Raw genomic sequence first — 27,197 nt, forward strand, 5'->3', positions numbered from 1 at the left:
ACTGAGCTATACCCAACTCCCCCTCCCCCATTTGTTTATTCTTTTAAAATCTTAACACTTATGGGGATAGACTATTATTCTCTTGTGCAATTTACTTGAAAAGGAGTTTTAAAAAAAGTTGGATTAAAGTTCAATATTATTTCGAGGTGGGATGTGTCAACTCCAAACTTTAATTTGATTTTTTTTTTAAATTGAAGTACAGTCAATTACAATGCATCAGTTTCTGGTGTGCAGCACAATGTCCCAGTCAGGCATATACATACATACATTTGTCTTCATATTTTGATTTTAAGCTTCAAAAGAAGTAGGCTAGCAGTAAAATGGAGGAAAGAGTCCAATGCTATTTAGAACTTGTCAAACACATCTGGGATTTTTCACTTTCATGTGGACACCACCTTTCAAGAAAAGTACTGACAAACTGTATGTGTCTGGAGGAGAGTGATTAAGGGGGGAAAGGTAATTCAAAACCATGTCTTCACAGAAGACCAGCTGGAGGACTTCAGGATTTTTAACCAGAAGAATCAATATCCCAGAGGAATGTGCCCGCTGTTTGTATGGGAGGAAAAACAGCCATTCTAATGACCTCAAGGAGCAGTGCTTGAGCAGAACCATGATTCTAATAGCTGGGGGCATATTTTGACTAAGTAAAGACTCCGGTGGACATAAATGAGACAATGCATGTAAATGGGCTTTTTAAGTTGCCAGCTTGGAGGAAAATTCTTTCTAAAAATCAGAAAGGTCTGACGTTGGAATGGACAAGCTTCCCCAAGTGTGACCCACAATCATTTCAGATGTTTAAGGAGAGGCTGGCACCCCATTAACAAAAATAATCACCACGTTCTTAAAGCATTTCACCCATTATCTCAGAGAGATTTATTAGTCTCATTGAGCCTGGCTCATTGCCTGGCACAAAGTAGGTTGAAGTGCAAAGAAAGAACGGAGGAAGGGAGGGAGGGAGGGAGGAAGAAAGGGAGAAGTGAATAAATGATATTAATACCATCTTATCCACTGTCTTATAATCAAACATGAAGCATTATCATTAATATTGTCCTGTCACCTAAGCATCTTGCCTCTTCTTTGTGTTTTTCCCTCCCGCTCACGTGTCTATTTCAGTCTCCTGGACTTCTCACGCACACTGCACTTGGCCTCCCCTCTCCCACTAGATTTGATTACTGCTGAAAACCCTTCCGTTCCTTCTCATCTCCGAAGGGCATATTGTTGTCTGGTTAAGCTCCTCCGTGAGGTGCTTCATCTTGCACTTCAGAAAATCATGTCTGTAGCAGATTCTTCCCAAATGTTCTAATTCATTTACCACATTTTTTCTAGGTTTCTGCACTCTCTAGCTTCTTCTTTCTTTTTTTGATTTCAAAGGGCTAGTGAGGGAAAGTGTTTCTAAGGACTGGTGGAGGAGAGGTGCTCTCTCTTACGATCTGTTGCATTTCAAGTGTTTTAACCATCACTTCTAAGTGCCCACACTGGTCCAGCCTTTTACGCAACCAAACAGCTACCTGGATCCTGCCTCTGGCTTCTCCCCAGTAAGAAGACAGTAGCTTGTGGCAAGGTCCCATTATTTTATGAGCTGAGCAATCAGCTACCTTTAATGAACACCTTATTCCTTTTTCACCAGATGGGACTCTGACTAACACCTCCTAAATGTTGCACAGGTCAGATGAGAACAACCCATGAGGAATCTATCAAGTGCTAGTATTTCTGTTTCCTGTCCGTTGCTTTCTGCCACCTAAAGCAGGCTTTCATTTCCTCTCAATTCAAAAAATGCGTTAGCCTCTCAACTACTCCCCCAGCCTCTAATCTCTGTCTCCACCCCCAACCTGCTGGACACCCAAGTGCCAGTCTGATCCTCTAATGCTCAGATTGCGTTGCTTTAAAATGCTCAATAGCTCCCCACTGCCTAAGGAATAGAGCACGCAATCTGAAACCCTCCCCAGTCTGAGGTCAAAGCCACAGCTCTCACCTCTCTTGGAGCCCTTTGTCTCACAAATGCCACCCACCTTCCAACCAACTAAGACGCTTTCCGCCCTTCCCTGGTCTGGCTTCACTTACCCCAAGTCTGCTTACACATCAAGCTCAGTCTAAGTGAACATGCTCCTGGGATAACTTTTCGGAACCCCACAAGGGATCTTCCCCCGCTGGGAATGCCAGTGTTTGCTTTCTATTTCTGTTACAATGTTACCTCTCCTGATGGATGGTAAAGGCCTGGCAGTCATGGACTGAACCTCACCCATCTTTATGTTCATTGCAGAGCTTGGCACTGTGGTTTACACACAGTAGATATGTTACTAGAGCGTAGGTTCTTGTCTCATCACAGAAAGAATTTGGAGATGAGACAAGAGGTCAAGAAAGCAAAGGGAGCACTTATTAAATGATAGCACACTCTCAAGGGGAGAGCAGGCAGACTCAGGTGTGTAGCTGCACTGAGTTTCTTTGGCAAGCTGGTTACATGGGGTGTAAAAATGATTGGGTGGAATAAGTTCATTGGGGAGGGAGGCATTTGGGGTCGCATTTTCTGATTTTTATCCCAGCTCCACCTTCCCGAGGGGAGGAGGGATTTTTGTCCTTATTTAGTCTTGATCGGAAGTGTCATGGCGCCAGTGCATGATGGATACTTCATATCTGCAAGGCTAATTTTATTGTAATGAAGGCATAATGAGACTCAATGTCTGCCGGAGAATCTTCTGCCATCTTAGACCTAGTTGGTTCTAACCAATTTATGTCCTATCCTCAATGGCTTTGCCATTCTTTTAATGGTTATGCCCTGCCCCCTTCCCTCCTGCCTCAGGCACTCAACAAGTTACATCTAATAATACTTTCTTTAAAAAAATGTTTTTGTATCACTAGGTGCCTAGCATTGTGCCAGGTCACATAGCAGCTAAAAAAAAAAGACTTGCCCTTGTCCCTAACTAAATAAACAAAATGTTGTTCGGGTGATAAAGCAACAATTTAAAACCTATATGGAAGAATCCATGATTACACGCTGAGTTCTCGGTTCCACTTCGTGTATACACGGTTGTATATAAAGATCTTCAAAAAGCTTTGTGTAAACTTACGAAAAAAATTGTTTAACTTTAAAGATCCTTTCAGTTTACTTTTTTGTTTGTTTGTTTTAGGTGGTGGTGGGTAGGTAATTAGGTTTGTTTGTTTATATGGAGGTACTGGGGATTGAACCCAGGAACTTGTGCATGCTAAGCACACACTCTACCACTGAGCTCTACCCTCCCCATCTTGTGTATGCTTTTTAATTTACAACTTGCTTTAGAAATGACAGAAACATAAGAAATTACATCTTGAAATAAATACATTTGCTAAAATTGTGGCCAAATATATCACACAATGGCTCTCAGAGTATTCTAATTTTAGATCCTGCAACAAGTGAAAAATGTCTACCATGGACGAGAAGACAAAGTTCTCTCTCGTTAGCAGAATTTAAGGCCATCAGCTCCAAAAAGAAAGCTCAATCGGATTTTTAATCTGTTTGTCAGGTTAATCCTATTCTAATCACAACCCAAGTCATTAAACTTTTAGAATGATTACAAAAAAGCACAAAAAGACTCATGATATTCCAGAAGGCACACACCAAATGGGCAGGGGTTAGGGGTGGGAGGGAGAAGTGGCTGGATTAGTGACAGGACAGGACGGAGGGAGATGAGTGTGCCTCCTGGTGAGTCCTTGAAAATACCCACCGAGTTCACAGTGCGCGGCTGAAAAGGCTGGGAAGCAAAGCTTAGATTCACAGAATGTCATCAGATGTCGGCGACTTTGAGGTCCGTGCTCCCAAGTCCAGGTCCTGGACCTTGATCTACAAAATCTAAGAAGGGGTGTGGGTTAATGAATAGACCACTGAATTAAAAGTCTTTATGGTCTGACTTCCAAGAGCCCGTGAACAGCAAAATTAAGCAAAAGGCGGGGGCGGGGGGGGGGGGGGAGGCTGATTAAGCTGAGTAGGAGATGGCTGGAGTTCATTCTGGTTTGAGGTCAGAATGCTGGTGTTTCAGAATTAAATGAAAGCAAAACCACATATTTTCTGAAGTTTTTTGTTTTAAATTACTTCATTCCTGTTATAAGCACGAACCTTAAAAGATATCTGATATTTATTTTGCCATTGAATAAGCAGGTACTACCTAACATGCCCATGGATACAAAAATATTTGGTGAACTCTTGCATAATTACATTTTGGGTTTATACAAATAAAGTCTTAATCAGTACTACAGAAATTCTATTTCTGTAGAAATTTCTACTCACACTGGACGTTATTTGTTGATATAAATGGGACTATTTCAATGTGTTCAATTCATTGAGTAGATACCAGAACACAGAGCCTACGTCTAAAACTGTAGGGCTGGCATCAAGTAAACTGTCCCTCTTGGTCCAATACCAGGGACAAGGTGCTGCCATCCAGCTGGCCCCACTCCACTTTCCTTCTTGCCACCCGTAATCCTCTCAAGTATGTGCTTTCAAATGATTTCAGTGCCCTGATGCTCTGAAATTACTTCTTTTCTCATTGCACCATCACATAACCAAACCTCCTATCACCTCACTCCAGAGATTTCTGCTAGCTCCTGCAGGATAGACAGCAACATGACACATGAAATTAAAGGAATTCATGCCAGGGTGTGAATGAAAGGTCAAATGTACCATCCCTTTCCCTCCCTTACTCCTACACAAGCAAATCTGCAACTCTCCCAGACACCCACTGTTTAAATAGGGGAGTGAATGAATACCAGAAATCTGGAAATGTAAGTAGGCAATTAGTGGAAGATGAGGCATTGTGATGAGATGGAAAATTCTGGGCACTGAATAGGGTAGGAAGCTTTCCTGATACCCTCAAATCACACTGCTTGCCCTGCGGCTTCTACACGCTAGTTTCACCCACTTGCCAGGGGCCAGTGAGAGCTCCTGCCAAGCACTGATTCTGGAGAGGGCTCTGTGGGGTGGCAGATTAAAGGGGCCAAAACCCCACAACAGTGCAGGGCTTTTATGTTGAGTGTCTGAAGTGCTCAGAACACTTTATAATTATGATCCTATTGAATGTATTTAGAACAATGAAGTCTCTTTTGTAAGTAAAACCAGTAATCAGTGAGTAATAAAGTTATCCACTCTGCATATGCAGCATTAGTTTTAAAAATTTATTTATTTATTTTATTGAACTATAATTGGTTTACAATGTTGTGTTAGTTTCTGGTGTCCAGCAGAGTGATTCAGTTATATATATATATTCTTTTTCATTATAGGTTATTACAAGCAATTGAATATAGCTTCCTGTGCTCTACAGTAGGACCTTTTTGTTTATCTATTCTGTATATAGTAGTTTATATCTGCTAATCCCAAACCCCTAATTTATCCCTCTCCCATTTCGCCTTTGGTAACCACAAGTTTGTTTTCTGTGTCTGTGAGTCTTTCTGGTTTGTAAATAAGTTCGCTTGTGGTTTTTTTTTTTTTTTTAGGGTCCACATATAAGTGATACCATGTGGTATTTGTCTTTCCCAGCCTGACTCACTTCTCTTCGTATGGTAATCTCTAGGTCCATCCATGTTGCTGCAAATGGTATTATTTCATTCTTTTTTATGGCTGAGTAGTATTCCCTTGTACACACACACACACACACACACACACACACTATGCTAGTTTTTAATCTGCAGTAGCACTGTCTCCGCAAATCAGTCCCTCTTTACCTTTTCTGTCTCTAATCTGGTTCTAGCATCTGTCATTTTTCTTCTTCCTTGAAAGGGTAGAGGGTGTTTTGCTCTCTTTTGTCTCCCTCTCTGAGATGTGAGTCCTGAGTGTTTATTTTTGCCTCAGAGTTGATGGATAGTTTCTGAAACTTAATCCTCTTCTTCACTCTAACATTCACATTTAGAATTACTTCGTGTCCACAGTCAGGCTGAAAGACGTGTTTTTTCTTGTTCTGAAGCTCCCCGAGTGAACCTGGCGCTCTTCTTGGTGGCCGTCAGCAGGACTGGACGTTGCCATTTACTGAGTAGGCCAGCTCGCCCTGCAGTCTGGGTCTGGGGACACAGCCCTCCTGGCAGGAAGTGAGACTTAACCAGAGGCGGTCTGGATTCTGCCCTCGGGGACAGGCAGGGTCCTGCGGCCAGAGTCCGACCTCCTCCCCCTCGGTCAGCACGGACCCTGGATGGATCCTGGCCTCCAGGGACGGTGACGGCGAGCAGGAAAATCAGCACTGCCAAACCCTCTCCCTGACGTCCTGCCCGCCCAAGAGGGAGCCTCTGTACCCCGACTCCCCGCACCAGCCGGCCTCCTCAGGTCGCGTAGGAAGTGGCCCACCATCATCAGTAATTACGAGCAGCTTTGGGGGCTGGTCGGGGAGCCCACCTGGCCGGGAGTGGGGCGGCCGGCGCAGGGCCCGATGCCGCAAGGAGCGCGGGCAGGTGAGGCAGGAGTCTCGGGACGGTGAGCCGGGGCCTGGGGAGGGGCGCGGGAGAGTCGGGCGGGTGGGGCGCCAAGGGGGTGGGGCGCGGGCGGGACGCAGGGAGGGGCGGGGACGAAGACATGGGGCATGCGGGGCGGGGCGGGGCGGGGCGGGGCGAGGGCGGGGCGAGGGCGGGGCCGCGCAGCTATGGGGGGAGGTGGGCGGGGCGCCTCCGGGAACGGGGCGGGCCGCGGAGCCTGGGCCCGGACCGCGGCGGCAGGCGCGTGGGCTGGCCGGGCGGGATGAGTGGGGCCGGGGCGGCCGGCTCGGTGCGCGGGTTGCGGGTGGACGGGCTGCCGCCGCTGCCCAAGAGCCTGAGCGGGCTGCTGCACTCGGCGTCGGGCGGCGGCGCGTCGGGGGGCTGGAGGCACCTGGAGCGGCTGTACGCGCAGAAGTCGCGCATCCAGGACGAGCTGAGCCGCGGGGGCGCCGGAGGCGGCGGGGCACGGGCCGCGGCGCTGCCCGCCAAGCCTCCCAACCTGGACGCCGCGCTGGCCCTGCTGCGCAAGGAGATGGTAAGGGGTCCGCGGGCTGGGGCGGGGGTCCAGCCCGTCCCGGCTCGCCGTCCCGGGAAAGTTCGCCGGAAGTCCCCGCGGCACCCGCCAGTCTCAGGCTCTTTCGCTCAAGGCGCCGGCGCCGAAAGAGGGGCACTGTCCTCTCGACTACCCACTTTTGCTTGTCCTCTCTATGCCCACGACTGGACTCTCGCCCAGGGAGGGTCCCCCTCTCCAAAGGCAGACCGGGCGCCCCTAGTCCGGCCCCAACTGGCTCAGAGACCCGGTGGCGGGGGGCGCGGCGTGGGGCTCGCTCTTGGCCTCGGTGCGGGGACGGCTTGTCACCCTTCCCTAGAGTGCGGGCGACCTCCTCGGTGGGGGAAAGGCCTTCACTGCGCCCGAGGGCCTGAGAGCTGTGAGCGGCTGTTCCCTGCCCTGAAGGGGACAGCTTTTTGTCCGTTCGAATGTAGACAGCAGATTGGACCAGCTCAAGCCCCCTCCACCGCGCCGGAGGCGGCGCGTGCGGAATCGGATTACCACGGGGCGCTCCGGCCCACAGATGGCCCCGAAACGGAACGCTCACCGCGACCCCTCCGCGCGCTGTGTGCCGATGCCCCAGGCCCGCTGGAGAAAGACGGGGAGGTGCGTCCTCCCCGTCTGGGTGAAGCCCGAGTGGGTTCTGAGGCTTGTTTCTGGGCCCCAAACAATGGGGCTTGGTTTGTCTCAGTCCTTGGGAAGCACGTTAGGCGTCTGTGGACCAGGACATATGAGCACGGGCAGGGGCTTGAGTAGCAGGGAGCCCTTCTCCAGCTTTCTCCAGGCACAGGCTAGCTCAGAAGAGAACAGAAAAACTTCCTCCTTCTAACCCCCGTTGCTGGCCCCTGATCACCCTCCCCCTGCCGTCTTCTCTCTTTTTAGAATGTGACCATTCCTTTCACCTAGTGCAGATTTTCCCTTGTTCCTGGCATAGGTAAATATATACTTTAGTAAGGAAATATAATATATGAAAGTTGCTTTCTCCCCAAGAATAAATTTGCCAAAAATTTTATTCTAGGAATCCTTTAAATATGCATCTAGTGCATTAAGATATCGTTTAGAAAAATTCACTGTATGCATTTTTTTTCAGGAGCATATCTGTTCTGAAAACTAAGAATTAAGCCTAGAAAAACAGCCTTAACACTTTTTAATCAATGAGATATTGTCTTCCCACTCTGCAGCTGCCATTGAAGTGATTCCCAATTCTCCAGGAAAGGATTCTTTAAGCCTCTTACAGAATGACTTACGTTCCAAGCGAACAGTTTTTCTTTATTAATAAACACTCACTGATACCAGCATTGCACAGCCAGTGAATGGCATTTTAATTAGATGACTCTACACCCAGCCTGTTTACAGTCTGAACTTGGATGCAGCATAAAAGGGGGGTGAAAGAGGAAGACTGGTCCCGGTTAAGTTACACACTGGAACAGAGACAGGAAAACCTCAGGCCGGTCCTGTTGTGAAGCCGTCTCTGGTTTATAAACACGCTCTGGAGTCCTGCATACTCCCAAGCGGTGGCTTGGAGTAAACGTGCCATTCCCGAAAGTGTTTTTTTCCAGGTCCCTCCGCAGCCTCATAATTATGCCTTTGACCAGAGCTCTCTCTAAGCCTAACTATTTGAAGCACAAGGAAAATAAACAGCCCTCGTGGGTCTGTCTGATATTCAGCCGAGGTAAAGATGGAATATGGCTCCAGGGCCTTGACAAGTCCCTTTCAAGCAATGTCACAAGGTCTTTAGAAGCACTCTGGTCTTTTGGCTTTTTGAGATTTACTAACCTGGGGCATTCGGGGTCTGAGCGGTCACTTCAAACTGAGGCTTCCACTGGCTGGGTGAGGGGCTTGCAAGATTAGAAGTGGGAGTTCATGCCTGAATGATCTGCCCAATAGTTGGCGTTGATCTGTTTAATTTGAAGGCCTGGGGTCAAATCTCTGGCAAGGGACGGAACTAGACGTTCTGGCAGAATGTGATCGGTCCCTTTTTTGAAAGTCCTGTGCAAGCACAGAATAAGGGCCAGCTTCCAGCAGCAGTAATGTGGAAGGCCTCAGGGGCACAGCATTTTAACAAGGGAAAAGGATGTCAGGAGAGCAGCAGCAAAGCTGGATGGACCAATGCTCCCATTGGAATAGCGCAGGCGTGGTCCTTCCAACTGTGAGAGGACAGGGGACGGGCCAAATGGGTGGCGGGGCCAAAGCCTCAAGTAGCAAAGGAGGGAGTTAAACAGGAGAGCTGCACTAAGAGGAGTTAACCCGAGAGCAGGGTGTGCAGGAGGGTGAGCTGGGTGAGGGAGGTGCTAGAGCGGCGTGCATAGAGGGGATGAGAGCCTCCAGCCGCGTGGGGACCTGGAAATGTGACACAGGAATCCGATGGGTCTCACAGACACAGAAAACACACTGATGCTTACCAAAGCAGGGGTGGACACATTAGGAGTCGGATTTGTAGATACAAACTAGTATATAGATAAACAACAAGGTCCCACTGTATAGCTCAGGGAACTATATTCAGTATCTTATAATAACCTCTAATGAAAAAGAATATGAAAAGGAATATATATATATATATATATATATATATATATATATATATATCTGAATCACCTGAAACTGTACACCTGAAACTAACACAACACTGTAAATCAACTACACTTCAATTTTTTAAACAAATGTATCAAATGGAAGATACTTCCTTGAGGCAGAATCTGCAGGAATAGATGACTGAATATTACAGTCAGGGATGATGAAAAGGGGTCAGAGGTGACTTAAGTTATTTTTATGGCAAGTGCAGCTAAGCAAAATTATTGAAAATTGTAGTCCTAGCACCTAGAGATAATCACTGTTAATATTTGGGGGTGTCTCCTGGGGGGCACAAGGTGACACTTTCCTTACATCATCTTACTTAATTTTTATAACTTCTCCACGAGATGGGGCACTGAAAGTCTAAAGTTTTAAAAATATGACTCAGAATTTAAGTAACTCACCTAAGGTGACCAGCTCAATAGGATGTCTCTGGCTCCGAGAACCTGTTCAGTCATTGCATTTTCCTGCTTTTAGGGGCACGTACTACAGACATTTTCCAGGTCAACGTAGATGATAATGTCTTCAGTAACGGCAGAGCGTGCCGTTACCGGGCAGTGATAACCTTGATAATCCAGCTTTGGGAAAGTGGGGTTCATCCCAGCCACGGGGGAGTCAGGAGGAGTGGATGCTTAAGGGGGAAGGTGCTTTGCCATTACATCAGCAGAAGGGTATGTCAGACATTGCAGACTGTGGAGCTGGAGCCTGCAAGGGAGAGTCTGGCCTGGAGATAACTGATCGGGAGGACAGCGAGGGCAGAACCTGGGGAAGCTGGTGTCCAGGGGAGCCTGGGTGGTTCTGGCCCATGTCTGGCGACGCCCTGCTCTGCTCTGAGTCCTGGCTTCCACTCCAGGTTTCAGCACTTCCTGTCCTAGGGCCTTCCCCCCCCCCCCACCCCGGGGAAATTCTGTCTGAGCTGCTGAGTCCCCTTCCCCTCCCACAGCGGACCCATTTGGAGAGCCCTGAGGGCCACACAGATGGTTATTGCTCTTCAGACCTGAAAACATCCTTTAAAACAAGAAGCTGAGATTGCTGGGTTTTTTTTAAACATCAGAGAATATTTTTAGATCTTATTCAACAGATGTTTAGCGGGTGTCTGTTAGGGATAAAGTGCTGTGGAGGACACAGGGATGAACAGGGATGAACGGCAACTCTCCGGGGGTTAAGGAGATCATAACATCTGGCAGAGGCGGGCATCTTTACAGCAGTGTGATGGCTGTAGTGTAGACCACTTCTCATTTTTCATGACCAAACCCTCTGTATGGGTGATAGAGACTCAGTTTGAAGCAACTCTTGCAAGAGGAGAACCTTGTCGCGGGGCTGGGTGTATGCAGAGACAGGATGAGAACCAGGCTTCATAGGGACCCCAGGAAGGGCCCTGTATTCTTCCTCCCCTTGTCTTCCCTTTACATTTTTTTCTTATATTTTGGAACGTGGCTGCCGACCATCCACGCTCTCAGTTTCAGCCGCGCTTCTTCCAGTTTGTAAGTACTGTGTGGAAGGAAGCCAGTGGGCCCAGCTGTGGACGGGGGGAGGTCCGGCCAACCGGGGCCAGCTAGTGGGGACCGAAGGCAGAATGCTGTTTCACTAGGATGGTGTGCCCAGCTGGATGGGAGGTGGGGGCTGGGGCATCCCCCAAAGAAAGAACAGTTTGCAGAAATAGAAGACTACCCCCCCAGCAGCCTCTTAAGGTCAGCCCATCAAGCTTAGGTCCCCAAAAGAGTCACGTGAAAGCGTAGAGACAGATAGAGCCTCAGATGGGGAGGGGGTGCGGAACAGGAGATGGCGGGGGAGCATCTCTGAGGATCCTCGGTTCTGCTTCTCAAATCAGCAGCAATAGGTTCGAGGAGCTTGGACTCAGAACCTCTTTGTCTCTTTTTTTTCTTTTTTTCTTCCAACTCCCCAGTTACTTTGGTCACCTACCAGCGCATGAGTGGGAGGTGGTGCGCACAGAACTTTACAGTTCCTGAACTGCGGTGGCTTGGGTGAAGAATTTAATCTGAGGAAAAGGGTTTGACTTCTGAGAGCAGCAGCATTTAATCCCTCCCACATCTTAGTTGAGACAACAGCATGTCCCCTGGGCTTGTGCAGTGAACTGTATCCTGCGAGACAGGCATTCGCTCTAATAGCCCAAATCCCAGTAGAGCTCAGTCCCCACCCACACATGAAGCCGGTGCCTCAGAGAGGGGGTTTGAGTCTTTAGACCGGTTTATGGTGGAGGTCCAGTCTTGAGTCAGGCCTGTGAAATACCTTCTGGAAATAAGAGCATCAGCTCCCAATGTAGCATTTTTGATTGATGTTGATCAGAGGAGACCAGGGATGTCCAGTGACCTTTATTATTGTCCTTTTGTTTTCACTGGTCTTCTCATCAGCGTGGTTTATCGTGGTGTTCCCCAAATGGACCACTGGCCCTGGAATCCCCGGTGCTGCTTGCTAAAATGCAGATTCCTGGGCCCCTTCCTACACCTCCAGAATCAGAATCTGGGAGAAGGCAGAATCTGCATTTTTACCAAGCTCTTTAAGAGTTGGGACGTTAGAGGTGGGGAAGGTATAGCTTAAGTGATAGAGCGCATGCTTAGCATGCACAAGGTCCTGGGTTCAATCCCCAGTGCATTCATCGAAAAAGACTAGCTGAATAAATAAACCTAATTATATTCCTCCCCTCCAGCAAAAAAAAAAAAGTTGGGAAGTTAGAGAACTATATTCAATATCTTGTAGTAACCGATAGTGAAAAAGAATATGAAAATGCATACATGTATGTATATTCATGACTGAAACATTATGCTGTACACCAGAAATTGATACAACATTGTAAATTGACTATACTTCAATTTTAAAAAGCGCAAATTAAAAAAAAAAAGGTGAAAAAAATGTTGGGAAGCTCAGGAACCAGGCATCAAGAGCTTGAATTCTGTTATTAAATTCTGTGATATGATTTGGGCAAGCCTCTTAATTATTCTAGGCTACAGATTCCCTGTTGGGAAAATGACAATTACATGCCATGAAGGATCCTTTTGGCCATAGTAGTATAATTCTATTCCCCTCGTGTATTTATGGGCTTTTTCAGTGCCAACGGAAGTTTGCTTTGTCATAAAATAATGCGGGCACAGGAGCAAGGTCTACCTAATGCAGCGTGCTTCGTGCCCCCGGACCTTTGCACAGCTCTGCCTGCCTGTTGTAAATCCACTTCATGCAAAGAACAGGAGGCACAAAAGGAAGAAGGGTGCAAATTTGCTGTTCTTGGACTCCGTCCATCACAAATTTGGCTGTCTACATGGTTCTTAAAGACTTCAGAGTCTAATTCTCCCCATCCCGGTATCCACCCAATAAAAGCAAAAACTGAATGTCTTTCCAGTAGTTTGTACATGTGAAAGCACCCCTGTGTCTCTGGGGTCATGGACCTGGTTTCATTCACTTTGGAGGTTGTCGCTAAGTAAGTTATACACATAGTCCCACGATTTGAAGGTGTAAAGGACTGAAAGATAGTTTTTTTATACCACTTTAAACTTTTATCTATCACTGTACCTCCCTGTAGAAACTATAGGTTCACATTTTTCCTAACTCAGAAGTATCTCACAAATAGCACAAGCCTTCTGCTTTTTCTCCCCCTTTTGGTGAAAGGCAGACTCTGTGAAGCATGACTGTAAAAGTGCCCCAGTTGCTGGCACTTTGGGGACCTCTTCATTTACAGAGCCTCTCTGCATCCTGCAGCCATCGGTGTCCCCTGCTCCGGGCCCACGTCCAACATGGCTATAGATCTTCAAGGCTGGATGGGCAAGGATGTCCAGAGAGGGCTCTGGAAGAGGACTGTGGCCCTCATGCAATTACTCACATCCAGTAGCTGTCGGGAGCTTTGCGGTTTTGCTCCGGGAAAGCCCACCTCAACTCCGCAGGGGCTTCAGGCCCCAATGTGAGAAGCTAAATTTTTCACGATCCTGGGCAGGACATCTTACAGACAGACCACAGAGCCCCGGAGCAGGAAAGCAGCCCTGAGGCTGGCGGCTCAGGTATTGGCCCCCTCTTGCTCAGCGTCCTTTCTCCAGAGCCCCGGCTGCCTGTTCACCTCCATCTTTGCCCATGTTTCCAAGTGGTACGTAGGCAGGGCTCACAAAGACTGCTCCTTCTCAAAGGTCGCTCCGTCTTTCCTGTAGCTCATTCATTCCCCAACAGACACAACACAGAGATGTTCATTCTCCCCCAGGAACTTTGCAGACAGGAAGAACCCTGAGCCTTCCTGATGGTTCTACAGAAATTCATTAGGAGAGGTGGCCTTCCCAGGGTTGGTGAGCACTTTCTGTTCACTTCCTTGACTGGTCCTAAGAGCCGTGGGCTGGCCTGGTTTTGCTGGTGCGAGAATCCTGTCTTCCAGGGTTCAGGGAGGGAGGTGCTGTCCTTGGCTGGAGAAGTAGGGTGCAGGTAAGGGCGTAGGCTCTGTCCTCTGATCAGTGCTCTCTAGGGGAGGAGTAACCCCTGTGGTATGCCAGGCCTGTCCCAGCCTGGGGAGGCTGAGCTACGGAAGATTACCAAAATACACACGAAGAAGCGAACCTTGGAAAGAGGGTGTTTGGTGTTTTCTTAGGTTGTTGACTGTGCTTAGAATTGGTGATAAAATAACCAAGTTCCTACAGTTAAAGAGGACCTGCCAGTGCTTCACCTGCCCATGTTTAACGTTCCTTGTGACCACAGATAAACGAATTAAAACAATAAGGTATCATGTTTTACCTAGAAGATCAGCAAAAACTGAAAAGGATGATCGCAGTGATGGTGAGGGTTTGGGGAAATAAACACCATGAAACAGAATGGACACCAGCCACTTTCTCTTGCTTTTTCTGTCAGTTGTCTAAAAAGTACTCATTGCTGATGTGAAGTGTTCTATATATTGTCCAAGAACTCAGTTTTCTGATTTTTAGCCTCAGATTTTCTTCCTTAATTGCATCTACTCTTACAGAGAGGCCAATTCATTGGATATCATTCAAGAAGCTGACAAAATACAGGCTAACCTGCAGTGCGTGTTGAGTTCCCACGTAACTCATTAGTAAGTCGTGTTCTCCCCTCCGGTCCCACCTGGTGTTCAGATCAGCAGCAGCATGTCGGCATTCCTCATCTTGGGTAATGGACTTTCAGACCTTGGACGCACATCCTGGATGAATGGTCTGCTGTTTGCGGCCCCAGGATTGAGATGAATTGCAAGAAAGGCAATCCATTCTGCTTCTCGGCCCTCTCCCCTGCAATTTCATTTTTCTAAGTTTATCTTACAGAAATAGTCACACAAGTGAGTAACAATGCTTGTACATGGATATCTTTTGCATGATATATGAGTGTTATATAATAATATATCATAGTGATGGAGTCCTATGCAACTGTGGAAAAGCATGTGGTAACTATGTAAATGAACACAGATGTTCACAGTATGGAAAAGTAAGTTACAAAGCAGTACGTGTGTACCTTTGTGTATGTGGTAACTGTAGCTAAAAAAACAAATTGGGTATGAACAGTGTCTTGAGGGACACATGCTAAACAGCTGGAAGTGGATATCTTTAGAAAGTGGTTCTTAGAGTATGGTCTGAGGACACCCAGGGGTCCCCAGATTCTTTTGAGGGTCCATAATTATGTGGTGGTCATATTGACACATGAGTTTTTACAGTAGTACCTAAGGAAATGTATCAACAATTGGAAGATCTGAATAATTCAGTGCGTCAGTTTTCCACATTTTTCATGTAACATGTTTGATGTTGCAGTCACGCATGGTTCAAAGAGCCATTCAGAGTGGGAGGTTGGTGGATTTTAACGTAACGATATGAAAAGTTCATTGGCACAGTTTCAAATTCCACACTGCAGTCAGCCTAAGGATGATGTCAAAGAGAAAATACCCACAGTTACCTGAAAGGCTATTAAAATGCTCCTTTTTTCCCCCAGTTACATTGTCTGTGTGAAGGCAAATTTACTTCAACCAAAACAGCAGGTCACAAAGGGTGACGTGCAGAAGCAGATAAGCCAGACATTAAAAAGATTTACAAAACATCATTCATAAAATTATTATTTATGTTAACATATAATGGTTATATTATTTTTGAATGGATTAATACTGAAGTTTTTTGGCTGTAGTTACTAATAAGGTACCTGTTGAGAAGTATAACCCACATAAACAGGAGGTTTTTGGGGACCCTCAATAATTTTAAGAGTGTTAAGGAGTCCTAAGACCAAAACATGTGAAGGGTGCTGCTTTAACATGGAAGCAGGGAAGACTGGTTCATATAATTATGAGCCATTGCATTTTTCTTTTTTTATTTGAAGTGTAGTTGATTTACAATGTAGTGTTCATTTCTTGTGTACAGCATAGTGACTCAGTTATACATGTATATAGTTCTTTTCATATTCTTTTCCATTATAGGTTATTACAAAATATTGAATATAGTTCCTTGTTCTCTACAGTAGGACCTTGTTGTTTATCTATTTTATATATAGTAATGTGTATCTGCTAATCTCAAACTCCTAATTTATCCCCCTCCCCTTTCCACTTTGGTAAACCAAAGTTTGTTCTGTACATCTGTGAGTCTGTTTCTGTTTTGTAAATAAGTTCATTGTTTCCTTTTTTTTAGATTCCACATATAAGTGATATCATATGGTGTTTTTCTTTCTCTGGCTCACTTCACTTAGAATGACATTCTCCAGTTCCATCCATTCTTTTTTATGGCTGAATAGTATTTCATTGTATGAATATACCACAACTTCTTTATCCAGTCATCTGTCCATGCACATTTAGGTTGCTTCCATGTCTTAGCTACTGGAGAATCATTGCATTTTTAATACAGTTAGAATGTTTTATTTTTGTAGTGGCGGGGTGGGGGGAGTAAAAGAATGTGCAAAGACTTTCTTAAAGAAAATGGTTGATCACTTTTCTATACCTATGCGTAAGACAGAATGAGAGGAAATGGGCTTAATCGGTTAGTTTAGATAAACAAGAATGTCCTTATGAGAACCATTGAGTCACAGTATGGGCTCCATCCATCATTGTGGATGCCATAAGCAGAAAATTCAACTTAAACCACCTTTCCTAGTCAAGGCATTTATGGGAGGGTGTAGAGGTGGACTGAGCTTTGAGTCTGCACCCTGATCTGTTTTCTGTCTCTGAATCACAGTGAATCTTCTGAGTCAGCCCTCAGCTTGGTGTGGCTACAGCATTAACGGGAGACAGGCTGACCCAATGGCATCGGTGTGCTTCTGCTCAGGGCAGGAGCCACATGACGGTCAGAAGCGTGCTTAGTGAGGCCAGAATCACAGTGTACCAGGGAGCTTGGGCCCTGCAGGGGCACTTCTGTCCAGCTTGGGCAGATGAGTTAATAGCCCGTTCTCTACCAGATCTCATCACCGATGAAGCCTTTCTCTTTGGTTTTCCTTTTCTAAACAGTATGCAGGTCAGCACCTTTCTGTCAACACATCCTTTATTTAGAAATCAGCTTACAATCCATTAAGTCACTGCTGCCTTTATTACATTTCAGTCCTGTGGATGCAGACTAGACACCCTGATTAAATTTGGGGCATTTACTAAGTCTTATCTAAAATAAATTTATAAGCCATTCGTCGTGAATTCTTATTCATTACTCTTTTATTTTTGGTTACTTATTCTTTTCTTTTTTTAATTGAAGTATAGTCAATTTACAATTTTGTGTTAATTTCTGGTGTAGAATATAGTTATTCAGTTATACATATATATATTCCTTTTCATATTCTTTTTCATTATAGGCTGTTATAAGATATTGAAATATAATTCCCTGTGCTATACAATAGGACCTTGTTTATTTATTTTATATATAGTAGTGTGTATCTGCAAATCCCGAACTCCCAACTTATCCCTCCTCACCTCCTTTCCCCTCTGGTAGCCCTAAGTTTGTATTCTATGTCTGTGAGTTTGTTTCTGTTTTGTAAATAAGTTCACTTGTGTCATTCTTTTATATTTCACATATAAGTGATATGCTGCTTTTCTTTCTCTTTCTGGCTTACTTCATTTAGTATGATAAGCTCTGGTTCCATCCATGTTGTGGCAAATGGCATTATTTTATTCTTTTTTATGGCTGAGTAGTGTTCCACTGTATAACTATACCACATCTTCTTTATCCAAGTCACCTGTAGATGGACATCTAGGTTGCTTCCATGTCTTGGCTCTTGTAAACAGTGTTGCTGTGAACGCTGGGGTGCATGTATCTTTTCAAGTTAGAGTTTTCTCTGGGTATGTGCCCAGGAGTGGGATTGTTAGATCATAGGGTAAGTCTATTTTTAGTATTTTATGGAATCTCCACACTGCCCTCCATAGTGGCTGCACCAAACTGCATTCTCACCAACAGTGTTCATTACGTTTTAAAAAGATAAGTTTAGAAGTTCTCTCCTTGTGAGTCAGTATGTGTTCATAGTAGGAAATCTGGAAACTTCAGCAAAGCCGAAAAGTCAAGTCGCCCGTGACCTCGGCAGCGTGCTGCGCCGCAGCTGACTTCTCACGGCACAGAAGGCTGTGAGTGTCCAGTCCCGCTTTCCAGAAGGGGGAAATTCTACTAACAGGCATTTTCCCTTCCAGTCAGAAGCCTGCACGTGTGTGTGCCTATATGTGTAAAGTGAGATGATCGTACTAAACAGGCTGTGCTGTACCTTGAACCTTTGTGCCTGACAGTGCGTTGGTCCGTGCTCGGTTTTCATTGCATGCCTGAAACAGACTTTCTGCACCTGTCCCCATATGTGTGGGCTCCCTGTAGTGTAATTTCTGATTCTTTAGCTTAACTTCAGATCTAGACCACCCTGGCCGTCTGTGAGATGGGGTATTTTTCATCTTAGGTTGAGGAATTGAAGTGATAGGAGACAGTGGCCTGGCAGGGGACGGGGGTGGCTCCTTGCAGAGTGATCCCAGCCCAGGAACCAGGAACAAGTAAGACCATTGCCTGCATGTTTGTTCTGTTTTCTATTCATTGCTGTATTTGGGAAGGAGTTGCTTTTATGTCTCATAACCGTCCTAGGGAATTACCCCAACTTTTACTTTCTGTTTCTTTAGTAAAACAATTTTTCTTTTTTAAAAAAAATTATTACTGAAGTATAGTCAGTTACAGTGTGTCAGTTTCTGGTGGACAGCATAATGTTTCAGTCATACATATACATATATATTCATTTTTATATTCTTTTTCATTATAGGTTACTACCAGATATTCACTATAGTTCCCTGTGCTATACAGTATACACTTGTTGTTTATCCATTTTTGTGAGGAATCTTCTTGTATTTCAAAGTAAGAGATATTCTGCCAAAGTTCTCTAGGTGTTCTGTGTGAACTGATCTGTCTGTAGTTGTAATTTTTGGTGTATTTGTGGGAGAGGGTAAGCGAGCATCCTTCTACTCTGCCATGTTGGCAACCCCCAGACTGTTTTTCTTAAAAACAATGTTTTACTTCTAAAAAATATCCGAAAGTTTCCCCTGATGCTTTGTTTCTAATCCACAGACGTTTCCCATTCAAGTTTTCTTTCATCTGCTAAGCCTTGCATCCTAATGGTAATGCTTCTATTGTCATCTGGAAGTCAGGGAGAACTTCCTCCCGACAGCACCCCGCAAAGATAGGCAGAGACTCAGTGACCTGAAGCCCAGCTGGGAGCCTCCGCCCTGACGGAGGTGCATTCACGTGGCCAGCACATTGTGAATTCTGGAAACAGGACTGTTCGGCCCCATTGTTGGAGATGCTGTGGGTTGGCGAGCCACCTGTGTGTGCAGCAGGAGGGGTGCTGACAGCTGTGTTTGTGGGAAAAGATCAGGAAGGAAGCAGGAAGCCTGAACAGAGTGAGGAAGGAATCGTGCCGGCGGTTGAAAGCCATGGAGACTGGTTGATTGTTCTTGATTGTCTTGGAAGTCTGGAATAAGGGTCTACAGATTACAGAGTCTTAGAATTCTGTATTTTTCTTACATGAGCCTAACTGAATGTTTCAACTGTGCTTTCAAGAAAGACCGTGTGTTCTGAATCCAGCTGTGATGTAGGGGGTCAGCCGTCCTTCAGGGACACGTGGGAACACATCTCTGAGGTGGCAGCCTTCCCCTGCGGAATGAGGGCAGTGGTGGGGGTCCGTGGGCTTGCTGAGGGCACGTCCCCCACCACCTGCCCCAACACACCTTTTCCTGGAAGGAGGAGAAGTTCTTGTTTGTCGTGACTTCAGCATGTCCTAAAACATAGCTGCAGGCAAGTCCTCTTGGCTGGCGCTCCCCTCCCCTTCCCACATGCCCAGACCCTCTCCTTCAGGGTTGAGAGCCTGCCTTCTGGGTGTGTCCCAGCTGCGGATGGCGCGACACTGTAATGAGTGCTCAGGAGGGAGACTTGGTTTTGTGCCTTCTCCCATCAAGCAAGAGGTGAATGCTTTTTTGATGAGACCCACGTGGCCTGCGGCTGTCCTCAGGGGCACCTTGGGGTGTTCTGTGCCCAAAGAGCTGCCTTGAGGGTGGAATCAGGGACCTGCGGATTCTTGCGCAACCCACTGCCAGGTGTTCTCCTGGAGGGCATCCTACGTCCCCACAGCACAGTGCTGTCCTTTGGTCAATCAGCATCTGAGAGTTTCCTCTTCGGGGTACTCTGGTGTTGCAGGTCCAAAGGGAGGTGGTCGCTGCATGATGCGCTTGTCCTCTGTTAGGAGAGGGAAGACCGTGTGTGTCGCTGCAGCAGGAGGTAGAGGCGGGAAGAGAAGGCAAGCGGGGAGCGAGCGACGCTGGTGGCTGAGTCCATCCAGGTCTCAAGCGTGGAGGAGAAGCTGGTGGGGGGTCAGGCGCGAAAGGAGGCTCTGACAGATGTGGTGGGGACAGCGGGGGGGACAGTCAGGGAGAAGGGGCTCAACCTGACCGCTGCATCAGGTGCGGGTAGGGGAGAATAGATTCAGACCAGATTATGGGACGCCAGCTCGGGATTGGCACCTCACGTCTAGAAAATTCAACTGAAGTGGTTAAACCACCACTTCCGAGGGAGAGGTGTCCCGGCTGGGAAGCCGGGGTTGTGCCTGTGGCCACTTGCCTCATGTCCTCCAGCTCCTCTGGGGGATTGCTGGTGAATTAGAGGACGTTTAACCTAGTCCTCGAAGGAGGAGGTCCTGAGACACCAGGCGGGGTGTGGACGTGCGTGCGCACGTGTGTGTGTGTTTAAATGCCTGTTAAATTAGTCCAAAGGCTTGGCCTCCGCTGGCTTGTGTAACAGGCGTGTGCGAGACCGCGCTGGATTCCTGGGCGGGTCAGACTTGGTTTCTAGGCCGGCGTTCCACCCAGTGACAAGGCAGCTTTGGGAGTCGCCGGGCGGCTGCGATGCAGAAAGTTCCATGGCACCCGACTCCCCGCCCGGAGCGTCACCCACGTGGGCCTGGGAATGCCGTGGAAACAGCAACCTGAGCAGAACAGCCTGGAACCGCGCCCTGGGAGGAGCAGGGCGTCGTGGGAAGTCAGCCTCTGCAACCAGGCGGGGGCTGTAGACAGAGCCCTGGGGTCCGGGCTCCTGGATCCCCCGCGCCTGCCTCCAGCCAGCGCTGGAAGGTCAGACCCCGGTTGAGAGCACTTCGCTCCTGCTACTTCTCTCTTTGTCCTTTATTCACTCCCGAGTGGAAAGCGGTCTTGGAATCACCCAACCCTGCCGCGATCAGAGTGACCCAGTAGCAGCATCTCCAGGATTCTAGGTGATTGTTTTCCACGACTTTTGGAGCAAATGTGGGTGTGACTCTGGAAGACGTGACTTCCTTTATTAAAGTTTATATTCCTTGTATGTGTGAAATCCTAGAGAGGGTAGAGACATGTGACTTTGCTGAGTCTGCATCTTGTGGCTTGGTGGTTGTACTCCAATCGGGAAGCTGTGGACCAGTCTTGGCAAGTCCGGAGGAAAGGACTCGATGGTTAATGGAACAGAACATCATTACGAGTAGTTGAAGGGCTGAGGATATTGGCTTGGAGAAGACAAATTGAAGACAAATTGTTCCTTTCAGGGGGTTGGGCCAGTGGAATGAGATTATTTTCAAATGTTTAGAAGGTGGTTAAGAAAGAGTCATTACATTTGTATGCGCAACAGTTACACCGAGCATCGAAGGCTCTGTACAACTTCCAGGCTGGGAGAGTTGGACTTTGTATAAACAATAGTTATGTCTGTTTCAAATGAATGAACTGGTTTGGAAGATCCTCCTCTTTGGGGTTTGAAGTAGGACATGTGAGGTCCTTTCCTCCTTGAGAGTCTGCAGTTACCGCTGGGCTCCTGACAAAGCAGGTTTGCTGGGGAGCGAGCATCCTGTGTGGCTGCAGCAGCTCCTCGCCCCACATGGCCGGCCGGGGGTCTCGCTCCGGATTCAGGATGGAGTGGGGGATGGAGGTCGGGGCGGTACATGGGACGCTGCCCTTGTTGGAGCCCCGCCCCGAGGTACCTGCCATTCCCTTCCATGGTGAGGCCCTGCAGGCTAGCAGCACGGAAAACAATGAGACAGGCAGCGGTGGTAGCAGGCAGAGCCCAGAGCCGGTACCCAGATTCTGCGCTGCTCCCGGAGAGTCACTTCTCTCAGGACAGTGAACAGATGTGTCCTGGGAGAGGCAGACAGATATTTATATCAAGAACCTTGGTTCTTTCCTGGAGCTGGACTTCAGCATCATCTGGGCAAGTTTTAAAACACAAATGCCAGGACCTACTTCTCCTCCCGAAATACACACATACATGTGTCCTCGCGTGCACACACACATACTCACAGACTCATACTAATCAGGGAGAAGACTGATGGTGTCTGACCCAACAGTGGGACATTGTGGCCACCTGGTCACCCCTTGGCTTACCCCTGGCTTCCCTGTTCAAGGTGTCCTTTTTTTTTTTTTTAAATGGAAGTGTGATTGATTTACAGTGCTGTGTTAGTTTCTGGTGTACAGCACAGTTATACATACACATATATACTCTTTTTCATTCTAGGCCATTACAAGGTATTGAATACAGTTCCCTGTGCTATACTGTGGGACCTTGTTGTTTATCTGTTTTGTATATAATAGTTTGTAACTGCTAATCGCAAACTCCCAATTTATCCCTTCCCCGCTTCCCCTTTGGTAACCATAAGTTTGTTTTCTAAGTCTGTGACTTTCTGTTTTGTAAGTAAGTTCATTTGTATCATTTTTTTTAGATTCCGCATATAAGTGATATGTGATTTGTCTTTCTCTGACTTACTTCACTTAGTATGACAATCTCTAGGTCCATCCATGTTGCTGCAAATGGCATTACTGCATTCTTTTTTATGGCTGAGTAGTATCCCATTGTATATATATACCACATCTTCTTTATCCAGTCATCTGTTGATGGACATTTAGGTTGTTTCTATGTCCTGGCTATTATATAGTGCTGCTGTGAACACTGGGGTGCATGTAGCTTTTCAAGTTAGAGTTTTCTCTGGATATATGCCCAGGAGTGGGATGGCTGGATCACAGGGTAAGTCTATTTTTAGTGTTTTAGGGAATCTCCATACTGTTCTCCATAGTGGCTGCACCAAACTACATTCCAGTAACAGTGTAGGAGGGTCCCCTTTTCTCCACAGCCTCTCCAGCATTTATCATTTGTGGGCTTTTTAATGATGGCCATTCTGGCCGTGTGAGGTGTACTTTTGAGAGGAGGATACCATGGGGTCAGGTCTGTCCTCTCAGAACAGCTCAGGAAACTGTTTCTCCTAGGCGGCTGCCATTCATTTGGGACTAAGAAGCAGTGATTTATGACAGAGCCTCAGTGTTTGAGAAGCCACAGATTATCTGATCTAAATCCTCCATTCATAGGCAAATTGAGGACCAGGGCCCCCAGAAACCCATTGAAAGTGGCAGGGTTGGGCCTTGAGGCCACACCCCCAGCTTGTGGTCTCTTCCTAGGAGAACCTTTTAGGCGTTCTAGCGGGGAGGGTAGGTATCGCTCAGTGGTAGAGGGTATGCCTAGCAAGCACCAGGTCCTAGGTTCAATTCCCAGTCCCTCTAGTAAATAAATAAGTATACAGTGCTGTATGTCAATTATATCTCAGTAAGGAAGGAAAAAAATTAGGGTGGAAGAAATTCTAGAACAATGGCAAACTGCTGCAGAAACAACAGGACCTGCCTCTCCAGCTGGAAGTCCTCCCTGGAGCATCTTAGCTAGAATGCTAAGTCAGTGTCGGCTGGCTCCGTTTCTCTGGTCTGTTCAGCTGTAGTAAAAGCCCAGTGGCTGATGGTGAACAGAGTGGCCTGGAATTTAACACCCAGTCTTGTCACCAGATGAATGAACGCTTCTTCCCTCGTGTGGAAAATCTCATTGCTGGGTAACTGAAGACGAAACCCTCCGACACTCTGTGTTGTCCTGGGTGCTCATTCTCATGCATCTTGAGTGCTGGAGCCTCATGCCTAGTACACAGGAGGCATTTGATTCCTGCTTAATAAAATGGCTGGTATTTCATTTAATATACATAATAATATATATATATATATATTTCATTTAATCCTCCCAACAGCCCTGTAAGAGAAATTATTCCTTTTCAACATCAGCAAAGGCATAGAGATGATAACTTTCCCAAGGGCCAAGAAGCAGAGGCAGGTCTCCCAGCGTCTTGTTTAGAGTTTCTTCCATTGGACTCAGCACGGTCGGCCTCCTGGCAGCATTGCCCGGTGTCACCGACACCAGCGGCCCAGACCTGCTGGGTCAGAGGCTGCAGGCTTAACGAGATCCCCAGGTGATTCTGGTGCACAGGAGAGCGTGGCCGCACTGGTCTAGGTGGCATCTCTAGGAAGTGGATTAGCCCTTCTCTGTCTGGGATGGATGGAAACGATGCACTGCCTGTCCTGACTGTGCCCTTTTCCCTGGGGTGGGCCTTGGGGAAGGGAGGGACTTGCAGATAAAGCAATATGTGGCTTTTCAGTGTTCTTTGTTCTGTCCCCACTTGTGAAAATAGGAGAATCTGTAGAGGCCCCGGGTCTAACTAGACTTACGCACTCTGGGGAGTGATTGCACAGCCATCTCGGGGGAAGGCTGACCCTTGTCGGGAGGCGAGGGAGTCTGACCACCTGTGAGCCTGCAGACGAGCTGGTCAGAGGGCGGGTGCCCCGGGGGACAGCGTGTAACACTGACCGGTGAGCCACCGGCCCTGCAAGGGGACTCCTGTCCCAGGGAGTAGAGAATGACTGCAGGAAAGGCACACGCGGGTCTTCTCGGAATCTGATTGTGGCCGGAGGAAATGACAGCCTTGCATCTTGGCGCCCAAAGTGAAGCCAGCTGGGGCTTCCAGAATGTGCAGTGCTGTTGCTCCGCAGGGCGTGCCGGAGCGCCGGGGGCGGTGGGGGGCGGTGGCGGGGGAGCGGGATTCTGCAGGCTGGGGCCTGCTGCCCCGCAGGTGTGGTCCTTCCCCGAGTCACTGAGTAATGTCTGAGGTGTGGGCGTCACATAATTAAGGTTTTCTCAAAACGGGAGAGCCAGCACATTCAAGGGGTGCTCTGAGTCGTCTGCCGCTGGGAAGGAATGTGTTTGGCACGAGCGGCTGGCTGGCTACATGGGCAACTAAAAGTGAAAGGCAGTGCTGATTTCCTGTTATTCCCCCTGCCCGTTCCCTCAAGGTCGGCCTGCGACAGCTGGACATGTCCCTGCTCTGCCAGTTGTACAGCCTCTACGAGTCCATCCAGGAATACAAGGGGGCCTGCCAGGCGGCGTCCAGCCCGGACGGCACTTACGCTCTTGAGAACGGCTTCTTCGAGGAGGACGAGGAGTACTTCCACGAGCAGAGCCCCCTCCAGGATGGGAGGGGGCGGGGCCCTCCGAGGGACCTGCCACTGCCCAGCTCCCGGCTCCCCGGTGGCGACTGGATTCTGGAGTCCATCTAGAGGGACCGAGGAGGGAGATGACTCTCAGCCTGCTCTCCTCCTCTTGCAAGAAAGCCCCTCTCTGCTCCTCCGTTGTGGGCGGTCCTCAGGCCCTTGGGACCAGGGCTGCCAGTTTAATTTACGGGCTGGGAGATCCGGACAGATGCTTGGCGGCGGTCTGTTCGGATGGCCAGTTTCCGCTTAGGTGATGGGGAGGCCCGCAGTCCTCTCCCACCCTGGTCCTGAGGCACTGTGGCTGAGGATTTATCCTGAGGGCATAGCAGGAGGGTCCCCAGAGAAGACCTTCGTGGGTATTTCGTGCAAGATGAGATGACGTGTGTATAGCTAGTTGACTTTCTTCCAGAGGCCTTGCCTCCCATTTGCAATGTATTTAAGCTCACCTTTCACTGGTCCCTTCCCTCAATACATTCTGCCGCCTTCCTCGCTGTTTCATGAGCTTTGAAGCCCCTTGGCCGAGCTTTATTTATTTGTAAGCTGCCTTACTAATTGTCTGGGAGACCCAGAGGTTTTTACTGAAAAAGTAAACATGTTCAGGTCACGCCAATCAATTGCATTCCCTTAACCTGTCAAAAAATTTTTATATCATTCTTCATCCAGCAGACATAGGAAGAAGGAACATTGTACAGAGATACATTGAATGGGGGAAGAAAACTGGGGCAAGCCTATGTTTTGCATCATTCATTGGAAGATAGTGAACGTTTTTTGGTTTTAGAGATTCTGATCGCCAGCTAGTATGTTAGAAAGCAGACTCTTCCACTCAAACAGTGATCACCTGAAGCCTTACTGTATTTATTAACACCTTTTATGAACATTTTACACTTTGTAGGTTGCAGAGGAGGATAAAAATGCTCAACTCTCTGTCTGTGCTTGTGTATTCTTTTGGTCAGAACTAAGCAGCAGCCACTTTCATAACTTGAATGCCTTGAATCCAATCCACCTACTGCAAGAAAATTGCAGTTTTTTTTTTGTTTGTTTTGTTTTATTTTTTTTTTTTTGCCATTAAGAATTTGGAAGAAGCTGTATTTGCTCAATTGGCTCCTTCTTGGGGCTGTTCGACCCACAGCAGACCACCGCTCACAGGAGGGCTGAGCGCTGTTTAGTCACGGACTGTGCCGGACTGCGGGCCTCCCCTTCGCTTTTTTGCTTATTTAGTGTTCCTTCTGGGTCAGAGACAGGAAGTAAAATGCATCCTCGTGAACCAGCAGATTGCCAGGTGGTCATGTACACCATCCTGTTTCAGGCCCTGGGGTCAGGTGCAGAGAAGGAAAAGCGTTCCTGCTCATTTCCTGTGTTGAATGTAGTCGTTAAAACCAGGGATGGCCCTAAATTGCCGCCAGCATGTGACGTGACCGGTCGGTGGGGACGGGAAAAGTGAGAGGCATGAAACCAGAGGACCTCCCTCGGCTTGCCTTCTGGACCCTCTTCCTTGGAGGCTGGGCCCCTACTGAACAATGAGCTGAACTTGAAATCAGCTGTCTTCCACCTTGACCATGAGAATGACTTGGGGGAGGTTTTAGAACAATATTGAGCCTGGCTCGAGACCGCTACCCCCACCCCAACTCCCCCACGGGCCTCATTCTGATTTAATTAGTCAGGAGAGAGTCCGGGCTTCTGTAGGGTTCTAGAAATCCACCCCCAGGTGACTCTACTGTAGATTTAGTTGAGATCCAGTGTTCAAAATGTGGTCCATGGAGTCGGCGACACTGAGAGCAGGACTCAGCATCTCACCCCAGCCAGCCTTCTGCCCCAGGCCCTGCCCCACGATCCTTCTGCACAAAGTTCAGAAAGTGCTGCTCTGTGTCTGCCCAGCACCAG

At 47.6% G+C, this 27,197-nt stretch overlaps 1 protein-coding gene across 1 annotated transcript; it reads left to right on the plus strand.

The window, feature by feature from the left end:
• The first annotated feature begins 6,614 nt into the window (after positions 1 to 6,614).
• On the plus strand, positions 6,615 to 26,240 carry FAM89A (family with sequence similarity 89 member A). The gene is made up of 2 exons (XM_015246229.3): positions 6,615 to 6,961; positions 25,119 to 26,240. Exons 1-2 carry the CDS (start codon positions 6,689 to 6,691, stop codon positions 25,380 to 25,382), a joined length of 537 nt encoding a protein of 178 aa, XP_015101715.2. The 5' UTR covers positions 6,615 to 6,688; the 3' UTR covers positions 25,383 to 26,240.
• Positions 26,241 to 27,197: the final 957 nt, after the last annotated feature.

The sequence above is a fragment of the Vicugna pacos genome, chromosome 11 (genome assembly GCF_048564905.1).
Source record: "Vicugna pacos chromosome 11, VicPac4, whole genome shotgun sequence".
Classification (NCBI taxonomy): Eukaryota; Metazoa; Chordata; class Mammalia; order Artiodactyla; family Camelidae; genus Vicugna; species Vicugna pacos.